At 37.7% G+C, this 23,659-nt stretch overlaps 1 protein-coding gene across 1 annotated transcript in view; it reads left to right on the top strand.

Moving 5' to 3' along the window:
• LPCAT (lysophosphatidylcholine acyltransferase) overlaps positions 1 to 23,659 on the top strand; it is a 159,400-nt gene that overhangs the window by 116,249 nt on the left and 19,492 nt on the right. The window contains exons 3-5 of the mRNA XM_083144116.1: positions 9,538 to 9,755; positions 19,353 to 19,465; positions 21,181 to 21,335. Coding sequence (XP_083000242.1) covers positions 9,538 to 9,755; positions 19,353 to 19,465; positions 21,181 to 21,335 — 486 coding nt within the window. The remainder of the gene's footprint in view (positions 1 to 9,537; positions 9,756 to 19,352; positions 19,466 to 21,180; positions 21,336 to 23,659) is intronic.

Here is a 23,659-nt window from a genome sequence, read left to right as displayed (position 1 = left end):
CACCAAACGTGGCATTTTATCACCACAGAAGATGCGTCCATTTTAAGAGGGTGATTGCCTGAGACAAATATTTGAGACTTTCGGAAAACAACATCATTGTTCACGGAATTAGCTGCCTTGATTCACTAATGAAACGCTGGGCAATTGAAACTACCACCTCAACTTTCTAAGAGCTATGGACTAATGAAACTCCTTTTTTGGAAGAGTAAGTTGTGGTTTGTTTTATTTTAAGTCATTTTTCTGCTAATTTTGATAATGACGACGATAAGGTTCAATGGTGATTAGATGAAAGTAACGAAGGGGCGAAAACAAACACACGCTGACACTCAAAATACAAACCCTCATAAATTATTACTTTCACAGTGGTTCCAAGCGTCAGGGACTCGCTGCCCTGAAAGAATAAAGCTTCCAGTGTATGCTGCACAGGATAGAGGTTGACATTCTAGTGTGTTCGAAATGGTCACGCAATACAACCCAAGTAATCTATGAAAAATAGATGAATTATTACTGGCACGGTGATCAACTTCGATGAATTCCTTGTATCCTAAATAATTTTGTTACCGCAAAAAATATGTTCATGTAACCATACGTATATTGCTTCTTCCGCATTAGTAACATGACAGTTCAAAAAACGAATAGCAACTTAGCTAATAATCTCTTCTATTCTGAACAGATTTTTCAATCTTACTTGTTTATTACTTATGAGTGATATTTTGTCAAAATAGCCTTTCATTAGCCTAGGAATACTTCATGGACAATGTACAATTTGTTTTCCGTGTGTGTTTTAAATCATCCCTAATAAGACGTTCATTTTAATCCAAACATTCAGTGGCGGCGATTAGGAGGAGTCCCCCCGCCACATTTTGCCACTTTTTGCCCCCGCACTATGGCCTCTTTATGCTAAGCCTTTTCTACCAAGAAAACGTATATTGTCCTTGCCCCTGAAATGTTGGCACCCGATCGCTGCTACTACAAACATTCAGATAGATTTCTCAGGTGTACAAACTATGTAAGCTAAGAAAAGTTACCCCGAATAAGTAAGAAAACTCTTTCAGTTAAAAACTCATACGATGAAAATACTATGCTCAGGAACATGCATTTAAATTACGAGAAACTTCACGATTATCTACCGTCGCACTTTCTATCATTGTCGCCGAATACATAAAATCAAGTATGTGCCTTGTATTTGCAACACAAGCTTAAACCTAATTCACTTTATTTCACTGTATTAACATGCATGAAAGAATGTGATTAGAATGTATGGCTGCGCATGGGTAAACACTTCCTTGAAATAATTGTGTCCATCAGAGACAAAGCGAAAGGAAATGGAACAAGATGCGAGAATAGATTAGAAAAGAATAAAGAGGAAAACAAGAAAAGGAAAGGGAATAGAAGTAGGAGGAAAATCGGGAGTGTAAGAGAGAGGGGGATACATATGTCTTACATACACATATATACTATATATGGTCTTACATTTATACTGCCCACCCTAATCTATCAATAAGGAGCTTCTGCCCACCCGGTCGAAAATTTCTGGCGCCGCCCCTGCTTCTTCCTCTTTTTCTTTGAGCACCCATCCCTTCGTTTCCCCTCGAGCACTTCTTCCACTATTTATACCTCTTCCTTCTTCCTCCATCTCCTTCCACTATTTCTTCCTTATTTTCTTTTTCGCTCTTCTTTCCACCTTCTTCCTCCTCCTTCCACCATTTCTACCTTTCCTTCTTTCTCCTCCTCCTTCCACCATTTCTCACTTCTTCATTCTTTTTCCCACCATTTCTACCTTCTCTTCCTCTTCCTCCTTCCACCATTTCTCACTTCTTCATCCTTTTCCCACCATTTCTCCCTTCTCTTCATGCTTTTCCCACCATTTCTCCCTTCTCTTCCTCCTTCCACCATTTCTACCTTCTCTTCCTCCTTCCACCATTTCTACCTTCTCTTCCACCACCATTTGCACTTTCTCTTCGGCCTTCCTCCAACATTGCACCGTTCTTTGTCCTATTTCCTTCCTCTTTTTCCTGCGTGCTGCTGCAAATTTCCTCGCAGCGTTGAAAAGTTCCCCTTCTCACGCACCGAGGGAAATTACCTCTCCGTGCTAACACTGCTATGGAACATTGACAAGCGTTGGAGCCGCGGCCTACTTGTATTCGAAGACCCTTGGAGTGAAACAAGGACCACGCTGCGATCCATTGTCTTCAACCCCGCGTGCCAGAATTGGTTCTGCACGAAATAACCGGGTTAAGAGTACCTGAACGTTCAATGGGATGATGAACGATTGCATTGCCCACATTTGGGAATTCCTTTACGGTATTGCAATCAAACTCAAACATTTTTTTATTGATTTTTTCTCGTGAAGTTTCGTTAATTCTTGCTTTTTCGTACTCGTTCCTACTTTTTTTTTTTTTTTTGCGAGTATTGATTCATTCTTTTACTCTTTATCTTGACTAGTTTGATGTGAGAGAAGCCCTCAAAACGCGATGGTGCGGTGGGTGACACGTAGTGGTTCGGATTTTCCATTAAACTGTAGGTTCGGTCCACATCAGCCTATCCTTTGCTCGACGGTCGAGCGCGTAAAGTGGTCGACTTTCGATCTTGTCACCGAAGTTCCCGGAGTTCGATTCAGGGCGTGGTTCGTTGTTGTTATCCCTTGATCAATTTCATCTGATCATGACTCATGCTCATCGTCGCGACTAGCCAAAAGTGACATTCAACAACAAAAATGCAAATTACGCATGAACCTATCTGAGTATAAAGTGGACTTAGTTTTCTCTCTTCTTTTCTTAAGAGTGGCACTTGCGGCTTAAACGTACTTCTGAGACCTTTCTGTGATAAAACATTAACATGCTAACCAAGGCAAACTTTTATAGTATAAAAACATACATGAAAACGCTAACAGGGTCTTCTTCAGATGAAACTTCACAACAAATTCTGAAGAAGACCCTGTTAGAGGTTAGAGGGTGGAAAAATTACGTTTTTATGTATGTTTTTATACTATAAAAGTTTGCTTTGGTCAGCATGTTAATGTTTTATTTACATGGAAACAAGGCTTAGTGTTACCACTGTATTTTCTGTGATGTTGGGAAGCTACAATGTTAAGAAGAGAGAGAGAGACCCATCCGTATATTTGCTCTACCAAGATAGCGATTCCGTGTCCCTTCATCATATCATCATTACTCATCCCCATCTTCGCACTTATGGGCCTCCCGATGGCGCCTTGTAATCAAGTTGTCCCGGGTTCGATACGCGGTGGAGGTACATAGTGGTTCGGATCCCACTTTAAACTGTAGGTCCAGTCCCGATTAGCCTTACTGTGCATAAAGTGGACTTAGAACACCAAATCATTCAATCAAATCATCGTCTCACTTAGCGAAAAGTGGCAGAAAGGTAAGGTAAAGTTCCCCATGAGGGCACATTTAGGGAATGCTCGGGTAGGGCCCGACATATTCTCGATCTCGGCCATTTTGTAGGTGATGTGATCAGTACCACGCTCCGGCCGGCGTTGCCCCAGGTACACATTGATTTGAAGCTGGGTGAACCCCAGAGCCGCTTTATGCGGGGACAAGGTCTTAAAAATTCCGACCCGAGATCACCCATTCCGGGAATCGAACCCGGGTCTCCCCCGCGCGTGGCAGTGAGGACGCCCTAACGTCTAGACCACCAAGGCCTCAAAAGTGGCAGAAAAGCGATGCTAAATAACATAATTACAAATATCGTGTGGCGCGGGAATTTTATTTTCCCAACGTATTTTGGCTTCCTGACAAGTTTTTTTTTTTATTGAATCCAGAATATTTCGGGTTTTTCCCACCCTCAGTTACTTGTAGACGTGGGATTGGCTGAAATTTTCATGACGCGGCAACTTAAAACCTCTGAGTGGATAATTGGTCAACCTTGTGTGTCCGCGACGATATATGTATTTTTGGGTTGGTGGTGTTCGATTGTGGCGCCCTCAAACGTGGAGATGGAAACGTCGAGCGGAGAGTTCTTGCGCCATCGATTTCAAAGCACCCCATCACGCCACTCTGTCACGTGACGACGGAAACGTAAGCTTGCGCGATGTGGAACCGGGATGGTGTTTCCATAACGACGCTCTCATAGTTGCCAACTACAGCAAGAAGTTGCCAAATCTCACTGATTTTTATTGTCCGTTGGGGACCGAATTCATTTGTTGATTGGGTTTATTTCACGTCGCTTTTGGGTGATCGCAACGATGGGGATGAGATTTATTTATTTATTAAACACTCTACAGGCAAACGCCCAGTTACAGTGCTTTGAGGTTCAGTTCTGAGTTAAGTTCACATACAAATTGACGAAACAAGTAATTAAGAATTGGAAAGAGAAAACAAAGACAATGAGGAACAGAATAATCATTACATAACAACAATATATAATACAAGGGTGGCATATCATAAAGTATACAACAGGTTTGGTTACAATGCTATTATATACAGGGTTTACATGATATGTTTGCTTTTAGGTCTAAATAGATCAATATCAGGGGTATTATTAGAGACTGTACAACGCGCACATCCTCCTCATGGGATCAGTTTCAGCAATCCTGGTTCTACCGCGTGAAATTTGGAAGATGTCATTTCTGGGTCGTAATTTTGAGTATGGAACATAAAAGTTTATTTTTGCGAGAAGTGCGGAGGAGGATGAAATGTACGAAGCGACAATCACCAACACATATGGTGACACAACACAAACCCCCACAGTTGATTATCCTGGCTGTGGGTTCAGACGCCAGAGCCTCGTTAGACTGCAAAAGTGGCAGTGTTTGCGTGGAAGAGACAGTTGAGTGGTAAATTATTAAGAAACCCTTGGCCACCTCCGTGGCGGAGTGGTTAGCACAGCGTCCCAGGTTCGAATCGCGGCATGGGCGTTCTTTGTGAGTGTCCCTTCATCAATTTCATCATATCATCACTCACTCTCATCTTCGTGATTAGCCAAAAGTGGCAATATATATATATATACACCAAGTCAATCAATCATACAAAATTAATAAAACGTATCAAATTTACTGTCCACTAAAGGGGCAGACAATAGAGTTTTAGCGAGTTCCTGAATCAGATTGTTGGCAACACTGCTGTATAACAGCAACAACAGGTTCAGAGCACATCGGTAATACAATAAAAGTACACACGCAATTCGCTTAGGTGGGTGTTTTTTTCGAGCGAAGCGAACATAAGCACCTTTTATCTATGTATGTTTAATATCTCTTATCAGCAACTCTCATCAGCTGGAACTGACAATAAGGTATAATGTCATAGCGAGAATCGAAGTAATGGTTCCTTTTTTTGCCTCTGGGATTAGATCTGTATACGTTGTAGGCAGTACATTTTCTCGGGGAGGTAAGAGGAATCAGGTGGCTGTTCTTTAGCTCTTCCCCATTTAACTCAAAAGTTGCCAATTATGTCGATCTTGTGTTTATCTGTCAATTTCGGGTATCTACATAGTTTCCTTCCTCTTCGTGTGATCGCAACGATGAAGATGAACTGTGATGAAACATACGCGTTGATCCCACCCGCGGTTGGTGTTTCTGAAGTAGGTGTCCTAATTGCGAACAGTCCTAGTTGCGAACACTTGCTGCCTGAACAGGAATATCGCTACATTACCTGGAAGGGCTGTGTCCTAACTACGAACACATTTTTTCTGCCTTGCGATCTACAACTTCTTCAGTTTCCACAGTCTGTTTTAAGTAATTTTTTTAGAGACTCAACCACAGACTGATCAGTACCCCGTGGGTCTCAGTTGGAACATAAAGAAAATTCGACATGGTTAAAGGAGTCGTTAGAAATATAATAATAAAAGTGTGGCCTATTTTTATGCCACTACATACTGCACAATTCTGAACTGAAAGAACTTCGTCAATTATTAACTTTACCTAAATTTCAAATTCAAATTTGAAGACGTATGGCATTGTTCTTTAAAATTTAGGAATATCACCAGTCTCTGTACACTTGTTAGTGCTCCTCGCCATTATTTCGTCCAATAAAACATAATTCTTCTTCAGCTTACACCTTCCAGGCTCATTTCTATCCTAAGAATCATTATGTGGTTCCATCCCTTCATTGCATTGTTAGTCCGGGGTCTCCTGTTGAGGCAGTCCTCATCTCTTTTGGCACTAAGGGTTTTTCAACGTCGTTGCCTTGTAATCAAGGGGTCTCAGGTTTGATACCCGGTGGAGGCACATAGTGGTTCGGATCCCACTTTGAACTGTAGGTCCAGTCTCGATTAGCCTATCTGTGCATAAAGAGGACTTAAAACTAAAACTCAAAAAAAGAAAGTGCGTCTGCAGACTGAAAGGACCTTGGAGGGATTTACAAAGCAGAAGACCATGATAAGTCAATGAGGTTGGCTATTGTAGCTGGTCAAACCAGCTGTTTCTCAGAGTTGCTAACCTTACTTTTTTAAGAACAGGTTTTTCAGTTCCATGTTCGCAATTAGGACATGAAATTATTTCTCACTTTCATGTGTTCGCACTTAGAACCATCCAGGCATTGTTCACAATTAAGACGCAACCGAAGGGCTAGTAGGAAGAAAAAAAAAGGTAAAGTGCTCCCCTGTGCTTAGCACTACGCCATGAAGGCGTATAGGGGGTGTGGGGGTAACGCCCCACACTTTCTTGATCCGGTCGTGAGTGGGGTTGATGTGATCAGCATCACGCCCCTGACCGCCTTTACCCCCCAGGGTTTCCCCCAGGTACCCATGTTGTTCGACGCTGGGTGGGCGCGGGAGCCGCTTCCAACGTTAGAAAAGTTCCCGGATTTGAACCGGCCGGGGATCGAACCCGGGACCTTGAGCATGGTAGTCAGACACGTTACCGACTGAGCCACCGCGGCCAGGAAGTGGGAAGAAAACCTATTAAAAATGTTAGTGTGTGTTTTGTTAGAATCCCCATTTTCTAATGAGTATGTGTAACTATTGATCTAATTTTCTCTTGCCCAGTTTTTGTTCATACTAGCCCTTCACCTAATTCAGAGCCACCGCTGGTTAATCCATACAGTGATCAAGAGAAGAAAACGAAAGAAACTGCCTGCTAAAAGACTCGCTGTAAGGAATGATGAACGGGGAAAATATCATATTAATGATATATTAAATTAAGTGTGCCCTACACTGACATCGTGCGTAAGGCGCAAGATCGGAAAGCCTGGAGGTTGCTGTGTAAAACCTCCCTATTGGGGCAGAGAATCACAAATGTGACAGTCTTAAAAAGATAACAGCCTGCATAAACTTCATATCTCAAGAATCTCGAGAAAATACTTGTGGAAAAATGCTCATGACATGGTGAGAATATTTTGAAAACAAGTCTAAATCTTACTCCATAGGTACTCTCGTTCCCATCTTTGTTTTGTCCATATCATTATCATCAGATTACCAAAGAATTGTACAGACAAAGTGCACTGCAGTGGTTATTTCGTGGTGATGCTATTTCTATTTGCAAAATTATTAGCGTGTATTAAATGTTGTTAGCAATATAGCATGTAAGATCAGAAAAGGAGAATGCTAAAATAGGCATGTTTTTATGCTTTGAAACATACAGCAAAACTGTGGGGTCTCGGAAACTAATCAGCAGCTTTAATGAAATGATGTCACATCAGCCCCAATTTAATGGAGATTGATAAAAGAAACATAGTCATCTGATCTTGTAAATGAACAAAATTGAGCAGTGCTCTATGGAAGGATGAAAAGCCTTTGTATTGTGAACCTTTAAGATGAGAAGCTACTGTATAAAACTCACAGGCACATGTGTGAAATTGAAGCTTGTCGTTCATTAATTATTTGCACACTTGTAAGGAATACTGAGATATTTCCTCTTGACAGATTCATTGTTGTGATTTCCAGAGTGTGGAAGATGGTCTGCAATTAAAATGACCAATTTGATGTTCTAATTTTAAAAAAAAATGGAAATTTAAAAGTTTGCTACAAGATTTAATTGTCTCATCTTGTGAAGAATCTGTAATTATAACCACCAAACATGTCTTAGATTTTCTTTTTCTTAACAGAATAATTTAATACATATATTCATTCCTACAGGAAGATGTAAATGTTAGCTCAAAACTGGTCCTTTGTATGTACACTACATTGCTGGTAATGTTTGCACTCACTATATATTGCAAAAAAAGAGTGATCATATATTTCATAGAAAATACAAGGAATTTGTGAAGCTATACAAAGAACGTATAGTATGTAAAGTTGGGTTTATTTCACGCAAGATTATCTCAAAAATAGAAATCATGCGGTTTCTGCAGGTTAGATATTTGCACAGTCTTGCTGTGTTGCTCAATGCTAATGTAATCTTGCTCATAAATGTAATAGTTTTCAAGAATGTTCTCATATGAAGTTGTATATGAATTGTTTTTTCTTTCTAGTTGTTCTTACATGGAGTGAGATGGTAACCATTTGATTGTTATTGTATGTGTTTCCTTGTATACAGTGCTCAAAATGACAGAAAATATTGTATTTTGAAACCTTTAATAGGAATATGGTAAGTCATGACTACTTCTTAATGATAAACGTGATCTTCAAATTTCAAGTTTCGCTCCAAGTAATTAATTTTCCTGTACTTTGACCCTAAACAAATTATAGTAGTTATTAGGTTGAAAAATAATAACTGTAATGGTGAAAGAGATGTGGTCAAAAGTGTTACTAAGCTCTTACTCATTACTGTTATCTGCATCACTTCCATGATGTGATACACATATCTGTATCGTTAATAATTATATTAATTAGCAATTGCAAACATCAGTGGCAAAGTGTGGGCATGACTCTTCTGTCAGAAATTAGTTATTTGATGTGCAAATTAGATGTAGTCTCCTAATTGCTAAATTACCTTTCTGTTATTATGGAGGAAGTGGTTGTAATGAGATGCAGAGCATATTTTTGTGTAAAGAGAAGTTTGAAAATTGATACCTTTTGACGTTTACCACATACTCTGTACCAATGAGTCGATTTGTACCAATCGCAGGGTAATTATGCTAAGATTATATTGCTAGGAAACTTAAGATTTCCTAACCCTTGCAAGCATGCATATTTATCTCTGCAGGAATGAGTCAATATGATAATGAGGAACTGTTGCTGCAAGTGACGGGAGGATGAGACATTGCTTACTCTCTGAAAATAATGCCCGTGTTGCAAGCTATTTGTTCATTTTCCTTCTAGGAATTAGATGAATGTTCTGTTCGTTTGTTTTCACTTTACAAACTATTTTTTATAGTCACTACAGTGAAACCTCGATTTTACGTTTTTCAGGCACGAAGCTGTAAAAACTTAAAATGCGGGAAAACGTAAAATCGAAGTAAATTTTCTAACATTTTGCTGTGTAGGAATCATGAAGATCGATTGCGGAACGTAAAATCTGGATCCTACTGCATTTACCAGGTCACTCTGAAAAAATTACCGCATGCATTCTCATGTGAAAGAAGTCTGGAAAACTTGCCATGAGAATGCATGCGAGAGTCACAATCGTCATTTTGAGCACTGCATTGCCATGTTAACCGTAACCTATGCCCATAAACTTGACGTGTGTTTTTTTTCCTGTAGAGAAACGAAGGCTGTGATATGTTTGGTGATGCGAGGGCTGTTCTTGGCTGGAGGGTTTCACTGGGTAACAGTCAAGGGGAAGCAGGCCACATCGAAAGAAGCACCAATACTGGCTCTCGCTCCTCACTCGTCATATTTTGATGCCTTACCAGTTGTTTATTTGGGGGCTCCCAGCATTGTGGCCAAGGGTGACACCGAGCAGATTCCATTTTTTGGAAGTATGCATTCAGTAAATTTTATTTTCCCCCTTCTGTGACAATTTTACATGCAGCACCATTGTGTCACATATCAAAGGAGTAAATATTGTCAAAACGATATCGGTTGTGGAGATGGTTCGGTGGCTGATTGTGCCAAAGGCTCTGACAGGGCATTGGAATTTATTTTTTTTCTGTTTCATTGTAATTTACTCAAGCACAATGGCGCAGTGATAGTGTCGTCACCTTGTAGTCAAGAGGTCTTGAGTTCAAAACCTGATGGAGGCACATGGTGGTTCGGATCCCATTTTAAACTGTAGGTCCAGTCCAATTATACATTCTGTGCATAAAGTGGACTTAAAAACACACTCAGACAAACAATCTTCAATATTATGTGTTTGTAAACCCTTTTCCTTTCAATTAGTGGATTTTCCTTGGGATAAGACTTATGGTAATTTAATAACTTGTCTCTGCCTTCATAGTTGTAATTGAAAAAGAATGTATTACTATTTTAATACTAATCGTATGCAAAATACTATCAGATAATGTTGTTTTAAGCAACAAACATTAAAAAATTAAATAGACCTAATTTTTTACTTGATCACTTACCGTTGCCTTTCCTTTCAAGTGTAGAATTGTTTCTAGTCTTTTTCATTCACTCTTCTGATTGGCTGTTGACTACCTTGCAGTTGACAGCTTATTTGTTAATGCCACTTGAGCTAATGGAAGTTTTAAACTACATAACTAAACTGTCACTTAGTTATTCTTCCTCTTTTCTGCATTGGCAAAGAACTGTTGATTAAATCAACATAAATTAGAATGTTAAAAACCACTTAACCAAAAGTGGTGGTTCTTCTTTGCGAGACATGTTGCTTGCTATTTTAACCAACATGAAAACTGTGGTTATAGGGACAATTATCAGGAACTTCCATTGTTTCTGCACCATTGTTGGTATTTATTGTTGATAATAACAGGATAAGGAAAATTGACAGAAATAATTACTTCAGCAATTATTCTTTGCAAAGTTGGAACTTAAATGCAAAAGTATAAGAAACCTTTTCATACTATAACAGTTACAAATAAGATGCTTTGTTCCTTATCAAAATTAGATATTTTATATGACAAATTTAAAGTTCACGCTCACTTGTCATATACGTACGTGTATTAATGTTTGAGATGCATTATCTGATAAAATAGTGCTTTCACAAACCAAATTGGAAGATGTACTATTTTTGATACAGTGAAAATTGACTGGTGTGTCACTAAAATTAATTTAGTAGTGTGGAACATGGTTTATTAGTGCAAAAGTGGAATCCTGAAACATTCCTTGATATGTTGACACAATGGTGCAAAACAGCACATTCAGCCCTTGTAGTTTCATTATGTGTATATATTATACATGTATATAAAATTTTGGTGGTGGTTATTTAATGATCTAGCTTTAATATTAGTAATAGTCCACATAACATTACCAAGGGCAGATTAACATGAGACTGGTATAGATGTATGAGGCTAAGTTGCCTTTGTTGCCATTGTTAGGCAATGGAGGCAATGAACTTTTGAAATTGTAGTTAGCAAGTCACTAAAAAGCAGCATGGGTTCTAAAAACTTGTTGTGATTAATTGATTTAATTAAATTTTTTGGGTGCGTCAGCACGTATGGCCAATTTGCACCCTTCAGTATGTAAGGAGAGAAATACCCTTTTCTAAAACCCTTACTTAAAATTGAAAAAGGGGTGGAAAGAGCCCCTTTACAAAGGTTAGAAATGCAAGTTGTAAAAGGACATGCATAGGACAAACGAAGCACATATTGAATGAAGGTAGGGATACTTTAAAAACTCCCTCAGAAACCGTGTAAAAGGCCTAATCTTGTCAAAAAGCTAGAAACATTGGCTACAACACGGTCATCTTCTCCCAACATAGATCACAAATCGTTGGGAAAGTTAAAACCCTGTCTGAGTTAATTAAAACCGGCACATTCAAGAACAATGTGCTGAACACGTAAAACAACATTGCAAGTATGGCACACTGTGTGTTGTCCCACAGAACCAAGCTGATACATTAAAGTCTAGAAATAAAAAGAAAATAGTATTTTTCCTAGATTATTGAGCAGGATCTCAGTGATTTGAATTCATCATTGTCAAGCTATTGTAATAGAGGATTGACTTATGGTGTCGTGAAACAATTACAAATTAAAAGTTATGCCTTGTGATAGTAGTATACACAAGAAAGGGATATCCTAGAGTTATCATCATCCCCAGTTGATGAACAGATTTTGTTGGGATATCGACTACAAAGATTCCACAACTCACCTGATCGATACTACAAGAATATCCCTTCATCGTTCATCACCAGATTCGCATATGCTTAGAATTCACAGTAATGGAAGAATACAACAAGCCTTATTCATCTATCCCAGCCTATGAGACTTCGGTAGTAAGAAGCTCTATGCTATTGCTAAATTTGGCCCTTTTCACTTAGCAATCAAATATGTTAAAACAATGTATTGACTCAATAGATTAAATATGTTAAAACAATGTATTGACTCAAAATGAACATTTGAAGTGTAGAACTCAACACTTCAAATTGTTTTTTCCATTGAATTAAAAGCATGTTTAGGTATAAGATAGACTAACCACTGTCCTCTTCTACGTTGCAACAGTTATTTTCTTGTAAATTATGATTTTAGTAGCAGATTTTTTGGTCCTGTTTCCCTCTAAAGTTTGTACATTACTATATGTTTGATTGGAATTTTAGGGATTAAAAAAAAAATTGAGATTAAATTTTGAGAAGATAATTGCATTTTGATATAATATTGGGATATGTTTGATTGCAAGTAAAAAGGAGCTGTGTGTTTTAATTAATGCTACTGTGTACATAATGTATATATGTAAGTATATTATGTGGAAATAGTCTATAAATTAACTTTTTTACATACATACATGCGTGTGCTCTCAAGGTTAGAAAAATGACATTCCTATATATCCTTTGTACTACAGTAGTACATTTTGAAATATGGTTCTGTAAGTGCAATATGCATTAAACAGAAATACAATCTATGGTCAATTTATTTTAGCAGAACTTTTTGTTTACATTCTTCATTATAAGCAGAAGGAATTTTTTTGTCATAAATTGTTTCAAAAGGATAATCCTTTTAGTTTAGTTGCATACATGAACAAAATTTACTTATAATATTTCATTTTGGGTTTGAATTGAATCTCAAAAGTTTCCCGCTAATAATGTCCTTGGAGAGGCTCCCATCTTCAGATATAGTTGTTTAAATTGATTTCATGTTATTGGGATGTTTGAATTGGCTGTAGTTGTTCTATCAAATCAGATATGTTTCCAGAATTTGTGTGATAGCATTGGGCAACACCAGAAACTTACATGCATAGTCATCTTATCAACCACTACTAATACTTTTCAGTAAGTATATGAAACTAAAATTCATGCTGGGGTTGCTTGATCAAGCCTGGAAGTTGGGTGGGGGATACTTATGCAAGTTATCCTATGGGGAATGGCACTCCTCTTTCTCCTCTCTCTCTTCAAGCACTGTTTCCATTGTTGAGAAACATGTAGCAGGAACATTGCATTATTTCTAGTTGTAAACTACCCACTACTTCACACTATGGACACCAAAATCTCTTTTTCGATTGAAATTGAATTAGCCCTCTCCAGTCCAGATATCTGGATATGCCTATTTTTTCTTCATTACTTTTCTTCTTGTCACTATCCTCATCAATCATATTTCAATTTGTTCATTTTGTATTTGTGTCTTTTTTATCTCCATTTTATTCCTGTTGTCCTGCTTTTCTGCTCTTGTAATCTTTCCATAATTATTATTACACAAGTAAAGTAAAGTGCTCCCCTGCGCTTAGCACCATGCCATGAAGGCGTATAGGGGGTGTGGGGGTAACGCCCCACACTTTCTGGATTCGGTCGTAAGTGGGGGTGATGTGATCAGCATCATGCCCCTGACTGCCTTTACCCCCCAGGGTTTCCCCCAGGTACCCATGTTATTCGATGCTGGGTGGGCGCTGGGGCCGCTTCCAACGTTAGAAAAGTTCCCGGATTTGAACCGGCCGGGGATCGAACCCGGGACCTTTTAGCATGGTAGTCGGATGCGTTACCGACTGAGCCACCGTGGCCACTCTTAATATTATTATTATTATCACAAGACCATAGTATTTTTTCCCTCTTCTGTAAATCTTTACATACACAGACAATACATTTCACATTTTGATAAAAATCCCTTTCTTCTTGGACCAGTTTTCTATCATATATGATACGGCCTCTAGGATGCCAGGGCTACCTGGTTCAAATCCCAGCCTGGGCATGGGGGTTCCTTATGAGTGTCCCTTCATCAATTTCATCATATCATCAATCATCCTCACCTTCGTGATTAGCCAAAAGTTGTAGAAAAGTCAAGTAAAATAAACCAAACCAAATTCAATCAAATCTATCATGTATGATTCCTGCTTTAAATGTGAACCTTTTCCATCATAAGGGGTTTGCGTCCATAATATTTCCTTCCATATTTAATCCCCCCTTTTTGTGTGTGTGGAATTGACGTTACATACCCATATCACATTGCTTTAATTTCACTGTAAGTATTTGCATTTTTGCAGATATAAAATATTCCTTTGAAGACATGATTTTGTCATCCGTAAACGTAAGAAAGATTACAAAGAAAGTATTATCACCAATATATATTGGGCAATATTTGATTTAAAGTAAAATGTCTAAAAGATGGGAGCAATATGTTGGTTTGTATAGCATATTAATAAATCTGCACAGAAATTTCAGGGGGTGATTTCAGAAATATAGCAAGAATATTTTTTTCTGATTTCTGAAAACCATGTTAAATCTAAGAACATCTACTCATTGTATATGTCTTCTAGGTGGAAGCATTTATATAATTTTATTTTACTTCTCTGCAGAAAAATCTAAGTTTCCTAGCAGGGGTGCCCACCCTCCCCAGGCCAATGGCACATCTGCCCAGATTGTCATAATCCCGTAAAGTATTTAATTACAACAGTGTTTTTACAACTGTTTGAAAGTCACTTGTTTTAGCTGTACTGAACACCTTACTTGATCCCCCTCCATAAAGTCTTCCTCTTTTTTTTCATGTAACGCATTAAATATGGTGCACCTAGTAGCAAAAGTTGTTTACAGGGTGACACACGAACAATTGACACATTTAATCTTTGAAAAGAACCTTTATTGTAGAAGGGAAATGAATAACACCTGATACACAGGTAACTTGGTCCTTGCAAAATATACTGCATTACATCACATGTTCAATGTGTCCTCCATGGCGGCACACAACCTCAATCCAGCATGACGACACGGTGGGATAATACTATGTTGGATAATGAATTTGTGCCTCATCTTCTTGCCATTAATCTGCCAATGAATACCCAATGGTTTATGCAAGACACGGTCACACCTCATACTGCAAACAATGTACTGGACTGTGCGGGGAATATTTGGTGGTCGCGTATGTCCCACAGGTACCCACAGCGCCATCATGATGGATTCCTTTGGGCACCCGTAAGCCCAGATTTAAATCCTTGTGATTCTTTTCTGTGGGGCTAGTTGAAAGAGAGACTGTTCCCTTTATGGCCTCAAACTTTTACGGACATGCATGCCCGGATTGTGCAGTTGTGTGGTGAAATTCATGAAGATCTGTGCAGGAAAGTTGTCAAGAACATGTCTACTCGCCTGGAAGAGGTTGTACGCCACCATGGAGGACACATTGAACATGTGATGTAGTGCAGTGTATTTTGAAAGGACCAAGTTACCTGTGTATCAGGTGTTATTCATTTCCCTTCCACAATAAAGGTGCTGTTCAAAGATTAAATGTGTAAACTGTTCGTGCGCCACCCTGTAGAACCAGCTAAAGTAAATGAATGATGAGTTGGGTGAAGGGGGAATATTGGAACATTGTGCTAAGGTGTAAACGTTTTAAACTTATATTTCAAAAAATTATATACAAATTGAATGCTATATTTTTTAAGGCAAAAATCTCGTCCCGAAAAATCCCCAAAATTTTGATGGCACAGTCTGCACCGTTATCCCCCCTCCCCTTTGGGCATTCCCTGTTTTTTAGTAACATAACGTTTATTATAGTACACTCTTTATGTTTCCAATACTTAGGTATTAACATCCTGAGTACTGATATATTTGTAAAGCAAAGAGAATTTTAGTGTATAAAAAAGTCCTTTTCCATAAAATTTCACTAACCGTTAAATTGGAGTATAACTACATAACATGAAGATAAATAATGTTTTACATTCAACCACAAATGTAAAGTTGGTGAAGGTATTGTGTTCAAAGCATGATTAGGGATGCATAAACCAAGTGGTCAAGTTTGTGCAGAATATCTATGCTTAAGTTTGCATGTTTTGTTAATTTTTTTTTTTAATGTGGCAGCATGTAGAATTCTCTTCAGTGAAGGATTTCCACTTACAAACCTTATTGGTTAAAATATGGTTTTTATCTTCTCTAGCATTGGTGGAGGTAGCTTGTGTATCATATGGACTTAATAACACACAAACTTCACTTGGAAGATAAACATTTCACATAGTTTATTAACCGAATGTATATTAAGTCATTATGACAGAATATTAATATAAAATAAAAGAAATGTATTGCAATTTAAAACTAGCTCAAATAGTACAGAAAAAAAGAGAGCATGTTTTAGTTGGGAAAATTCAAGATAACTCATTGCTATAACATGTCATGCTTTGAGTGAGAATTGAGGCAATAACGAGATAAAAGAATATATAATTGTACATAATAGTACATGTGATCTAGTCGGTAGGATGTCTTGACTGCACGTGAGAGACCCAGGTTTGATTCCTGGAGTGGATGATCTAAGGTCGGAATTTTTTCGGCCTTGCCCTGCATAAAGCGGCTCTGGGGCTCACCCAGCCTCAAATCAATGTGTACCTGGCAGCAACCCTAGGGGATAAAGATGACCAGAGCATGGTGCTGATCAGACCACCTCCAAAATTGCCGAGATCACCACATCCTCTAAATGTGCCTTCATGGTACGGTGCTATATGCACAGGGAACTTTACTACCTTTGTAATTGTACATAATGAAGTGCAATATATGACTGATACAAAAAGATCAAGCTATTGTATATAAACTAACACATTCACTTGCCTAGGAACTACAAGGGTTAGTTAGCTATTTTCATGCTGGAACCAAGCATTGTGACTGGATCACTATAGTTATGGCCTAATGCACCCCAATAGCTGAGGTATATACATGATGGTTTGATATTAAGAAACTACATCATCACCTGTCAGTCTGGATAATTTGTTTGAATGAAAGTGATGGACCCCACTTGCCGGTAAAATTAATTACAATTACATCATCTTCTAAAGGGTGTGGCATAAAAATGAGCTTTTTAAAATGCAACGAAACTAATACTACATTTAATTTTTGAAAAAATACAAATGCATCAACTACATCCTTAAACATTGCCATTTGCACAGCCACGTTCATATTTTGAAAATCTCGTCCTACAGATGACCACCATTTCGTTATTGAGACTCGGACAATCTGCAACTGAAATCGTCCATGGCACATTCCAATATCTGAAACCTGTCTGTTTCTGCTTCAGTGCACTTCAATGCACTTCCCGTAGCTTCAAAGTTCGTCATCCCACATCCTGATTTCATTGGCCGGTGGGATAAGATCGTGTCTCCCAAGATTAAAATAATATTGATATTCTCGACTCTCTGAGAAAAGTCACAATTTTTATAAAACACCCTCAGAGCATCTTGAGCTCCGCTTCAGCGATCCATGTCTGTAAATGGCGTACATTGCTGATGCAAATGACACTCAATAAGTGTTACCGACACCATTACAGAAACTCTCCCAACGAAAACAGAAGGACTCATTTTTATGTCACACACTGTACATGTATAAATATCTTACTTGGTTTTTATCTCACAAAGGCACTGGGACAAAGGTTGAAGCATAACAGAACACTTCTCTCATTGTTTTTCCCGATCCTTGATAGGTCGTTGAAACCTTTTCTGTGCACACTTGGGACGTTCGCTTATCAAGCAGGGGGCATGCGTATCACCGTAAAAGGCCGTCAAGCGTCACGGAAGGAAGCACCGATTCTAGTAATTGCACCTCACTCCACCTTCTTGGATGCAGTCATTGTCTATGTCACTGGCTACCCATCCATAATTTCACGAAGGGAGAGTGGACTGAATCCATTTATTGGAAGTATGTATATTTGTTTTGTAATAATTTCATGATTTTTTCAATTTTTTTTTTCAAATTTTGTTTTCTTTAAGTTAGTATGATGCATTTTTATTCAAGGTGATTCTGCACAGATTTGACACTTGGTACCTTATTGGTACATTTAAATAATGATGTTAGTTATTACGCAGTTTTTAATAGCAATTAATGATGTAATCAGTAAATATAATACATGGGCTAAATTAATAATGATATTTGCAGTAACTAACAGACACCACATTTCATTCTCATTTAATTTCAGATGTGCCTTGCACTATCTAATATAAAAGCATGTGATTCTGCTTTTCATAATGTGATGTGCTTTTTAATGCACACACGTACAGTCACCTGCATTAAAAATGGTACACCTAGTTCCTGAAATACATGCTTCCCTGCAAGGCATTATGTGGGTTGCCTAACTCTAAGTGGATTTTAATGGCAACTTCTACCACTGCTGTCTATTTAGGCAACACGCATAACTCCTTGCAGTGAAGTGAGCATTTCAGGATTTTGGTACCAATTTTCTTGCTGGTGACTGTACATTTCGCTGAATGTTGAATTTACAGGCTGCTGTAATGTTATCACATGAAATTGAAGAATTAGTCAGTTAGTACAGCTATTGACACAAAATCACACTACTTCATAATTAAGCATATGTTAAGATAACAGTGCCCATGTCTTAACTTTCCCACATTACAATATGGTAGCTGGAATCAATAGTTTAAACCATAAAATGCAGAACAGTGTATTATTTATTGAATGCAAGGCCTAACTAAGCACTTTCTATAATAGTCATCTTTCTTCTATGTTTGACAAACTTACATTTTCTTCACACCAAAGTAGGGAAATATATGTGAGGGATTTCTTACGGATAATTTAATAACAATGCAGACTAAGATAATACTATGGAACCTCACTATTGTGTTTCTGATTTTAGTTTTTTTTGACATTATTCATTTTACTTTTTTGATCCAAGTAAAGCAGTTTGTTGTGAAATTTTCCATTACATGCTCACGATCAAGGTGGTGTTTGTAGAGAGGATAAGGGAATCTTTCCCCATGGATACTTTATCTGCTGCATGAATGCAAATTTTTGGCTTTTGCTTCAAAGGAAATTGCTGGAATTTTGTCCATTTTGCAAATACCACACACAGTTCACAACCGACAGATCCCTGAAAAAGATACAGTGAAGGCTCCATTGTATTAAAAAATGTTAGGTATATAAAGAGCATTATTACTAATTTTTTGCAAAAAAAAAAAAAAAAAAAGTTGATAATATAACATGTTCAATAAAATGAAGATTTATGTGTACTCCATTGGGCAATTTTGTTTTACAACAACTTTTTTCTATCTAGAATTAATAAACTACACACAACCTGTCTATGTATGGAGGGAAGACCCAAATTCCCGGCAAAATACAATAAAGGAAATTATCCAACGTGCTACATCCAGTGAAGATTGGCCACAGGTAGGAATAGTTTGAGTTTTCATGTTTGCATTTATTTTCATTGCTCAACAATTATATCCAGATGTTTAATAATTAAAATAACTAGTTTCGCAGTAGAAGTAAGAAAACATGCTTTGTCAATATGAGAAGCTACTTGCTGCACAAAAAATTCTAAATAGGTTCAGTTCAGTTACAATGTACAATACACATGATGTATGTATTTCTGTGTTTTTAATAAACTCTCTGTTGTGCTTATGTTTTCCCAATTCAAATGTTTATTTCCATTTAGTTATGGATATTAACAATGTAAATATCATGGACAATTATGATGATAATATCTTGTTTACTATAAGCACCGCTCAACACTCAACATATGTTGTATATTTTAACTGAACGAAACTGATTCTATTTAGTATTTTTTGTGTACCTATCAGGAAGTATCTTCCGGATTTGACGAAAGCATGTTGGACACCCCTGATGAAGGGCCTGGTAACTGACCAAAAATGTCGAATAACTTAGATCTATGAACCACACACAAGTAAAAACTTTTACATTGGTAATATCTGTAAGCTGTGGTTGTTCGAACTTTTAAGAAATCATTTAATTATAATTTTATTAATGTGTGATATACAGGGTGGAGCATTTTCGACTACCTATTGTGTAATGAAGACAGATGATTTGCTGATTACATTTACTTTTATTTTTCATTTCTAGAAGAAACATTGCACCTTTGGATTGCATAAAATGTATACATGAACAATGTGCACACAATTATTTCTTGATGACATTCCTGGCAGGCAACACATTGTGCAAGACAGTCTTGAAAGCTACGTATGACACGTGCAATAACATCTGGATTAATGCACAATCTCTTCTCTGATTCGTGCCTTCAGATCCATATGCAAGATCCTTTGCAGGCTTCGACGTGTGATTTGTAATGTCTGAGCATGACGCCTTGCTGAAAGATGTACGCAGAGGACTGCGAACCACAGCAACGTGCACACGTTCAATGTTCTCTGGTGTTCTGACTGTTCTTTTTCTCCCATGCAGTTTATTTTGAACACTTCCAACTTCATGCCATTGTCTCCACCATTCATTGATTGTTTTTTTGTTAGGAACTCGTCCAAGGCATTGTTGGTCATCATACTCCCTGCGGAATGCACGCTCACCGCTACAGTTGACTTCGTCAACATGAACAGCTCCACACAAAATATACGTTGTTGTAGAGGCGTACGCTCCATTGCTACTGAAAGCCAAGGTCACAGTGTACACGAGGCAGTAGGAAACCGCCCTTCCAATGCATTTGTTTTGCAGTGTTGCCAACCTCAAACTGTGTAGTCGAAAATGCTCTACCCTGTATTTATTTTGCAAAGTAAGATTTCACTTGTGGCTAGGTCTAGTGCTAGACCTTCTGTGTAAATGATGGATCTCGATCAGGGTGTCCACTCTCCAGGAATTGCTTGAATTCCGAGAATTCTGCATAAATTCTCTGAATTCTTCTCAAACATGAAAAAATTACAGTACCAATAACTCAAATCCTTTTAAATTTAAATTCATATAGATTCCGTTATAACCATACTTCATTTGACATATAGTTTTCAAAAATAAAAATGTACTTACATTGTGAGACCCTGAGAGTCAGTTATTGGAATATTTTATTTAGAAATTACATAATTGTTCAACACTGGTGCCTTTACTATTCTAATTGCCAGTAATTTTTATGTTTTTCTTTTCAGGTTCTAATATTTCCAGAAGGTACTTGCACAAATAGATCGTGCTTAATTACATTTAAACCCGGTGCATTTTACCCTGGAGTTCCTGTACAGCCTGTGTGCATTAGGTACCCAAATAAACTAGACACAGTCACGTGGACGTGGGAAGGACCAGGAGCGTGAGTTTGTGTTCTTAATGTGTTTCCAATTTCAGTTTTCATTATTTTTAATCTTAAGAGCATTTGTCTTGCAAGATATGTTTTTCCACCCAGATAACTTAAGTTGCTAAATGTGGAATGTATATCTATTGGAAATGAATCAGTCAAATGAGAATGCAACATAGAAAATCCCAGCTAACAATTGGAGATTTCCTCAGCTGGAAAAACAGGGCTTGAGTCTGTGGTTCATGTGCTAACCATACCTCTACTCCAGATCAAAATTTCACTTCCATTATACTGCATTGTGTGTTGCAGCAGTTTTCAAAAAACTAACACCATCCAAGAAATTTTTTGTTTGTTGATTCACAATGACCACATTCAGGTTTGTGGAGACCCCTGGGCAAAATGTTTTGTGGGGGCGGGGGGGCATTTTTTATTATTTTTTACTAGGAGCTTTATTAGCTCAATATGTTAACCACCAATTTTCAGCAGTTGAAATGGTAGACCTGATTTTAGAATCAGTAGTCATTCACAATCGAACATATCGCAGATAGGTTTGCACGGAGAATAGCGCAGTAAAATAAAGTTACAGGTCGAAAATTGTAGTGCTATAGCAGCAGTAAAATTCTGCGTCTAAATGTGTAGAGTATATTATGAAGAGTGAACACCGTAACTGCAATATATAGTAAATACTAAGGGGTTCAGATGGAAACAGAGAACTGAGCAGTAGACTGTACTTAACGTACATAATTTATTATAAATTATACTATTTACAATTAAAGTAAATATGTCACTACATATGCATTGCATAAGTGTGCCTTATTTCCACACCACAGCCAAATTAATCCATGGTATAAAGTATACTGCTACAGCTACAGATATCTACAAACAGATCGACTGAGAGGTGTGCTACAATTGGATCCATTGGACAATATTGAAGTTTTTCTGATTTTTAAAATACAACTTCTTATGTAATTTTTCACAAGCATAGCCAGCTGGTTATAAGATTTTTTGGTGGAGCCCCTTCACAGCTTCCTTTTGTTGGGGGCCCCGGGGCAATTGCCCCAATTGCCCATAGGTTAATCCTGCCCTGTCCACATTGCTCCACACGTTAGACCAGTTCATGATGTCCATTTTTACCACACATTTTAGACCCAAGTCTACGATGCTTTCATATTCAAGCAGCTCCCCAGCTGTCGTCGTGATAGTGGTCACACAAAAGTCTCTACCAGGAATTGAATACAAAGCTGCTTGAAGTGAAGCAGTAGTGTGGGAATCTCGAGTGATGTTTGCAGTATATGGGAAAAGCATGACTGCAGATCTAACTATCGGAGACTGTCCCAGATAGCACATAAGCTTGTGGCAAGCTTACGATAGCTTCCTTATAGCTTGTCAAAGCAAGCTTAACATGACAAAGTGGACGTAAGCTTGATGCATGTGATACCTAGCGTGATTGGATGTGTTTTTTAAAAAAATAAAACAATAGACACACCCTTTTAATATAACAATAGATACACTTATTAAACATAAACAATAGTGACAAAATGAAATAGAACTGAAATACAGTAGAATGAATTCCAATGTGAATAAAACACCAAAGCTTATATTTCGTGCAGCATACACTAGATGGCACTTTGACTCAAATGTAAAAGAAACATAAGTTTTAATAACACAAATAAGGATAACTTTGATCGTAATGAGTGAAAAATGTGTTTTATTATCCTTCGAAAATGTGTGAATATTGAAGTTGCAAGGAAGATGCAGAAAATGAAATGTGATGAATATAAGTGAAACTCCCATAATAAATAATTTTATCCCAGACTATATAATCAGAAGCTAAGTACTGCAAAGAGAAATTTATTACCAGCGTATAGTTAGAGATTGGTTAGTTCATCGAACTATCCAGCCTAACCGTTGCCTATTTTGGTGGAAGCAGGAAAGTTTTGTCAGCTGCAAAGAGAAACTGTGATGTTACAAACATGGGTGTTTGCTGTTAATTAGCTCCAATTGTTTTTAGTTTTGCTGTTATGCATATATACAATGCACATTACAGCCATATTTATTGTTTATACAGATATATAAATTTCGATGAAGATACACATTATGGCTTACTTCGAGCATTGCATTCTATAACCTTACAGCTAGTTATGAAAAGCTTGATGCAACTTCTGGTAACTAGATTGCTTAATGCAAGCTTGCATCCAGCTAATAGCTTGCCATGGTAAGCTTGCTTCATGCTTGCAGCAAGCTGTCTGTGCTATCTGGGGTATAATTATTTTCACAAAGTTTCAAATCATGTAAGGAAATTAATGGTCACAAGATGCAAACTGTAACTATCATGCGTT

The sequence above is a fragment of the Lepisma saccharinum genome, chromosome 22, assembly GCF_977018435.1.
Source record: "Lepisma saccharinum chromosome 22, izLepSacc3.1, whole genome shotgun sequence".
NCBI classification, from domain to species: domain Eukaryota; kingdom Metazoa; phylum Arthropoda; class Insecta; order Zygentoma; family Lepismatidae; genus Lepisma; species Lepisma saccharinum.
This window is presented reverse-complemented; position numbering and strand designations above follow the sequence as displayed.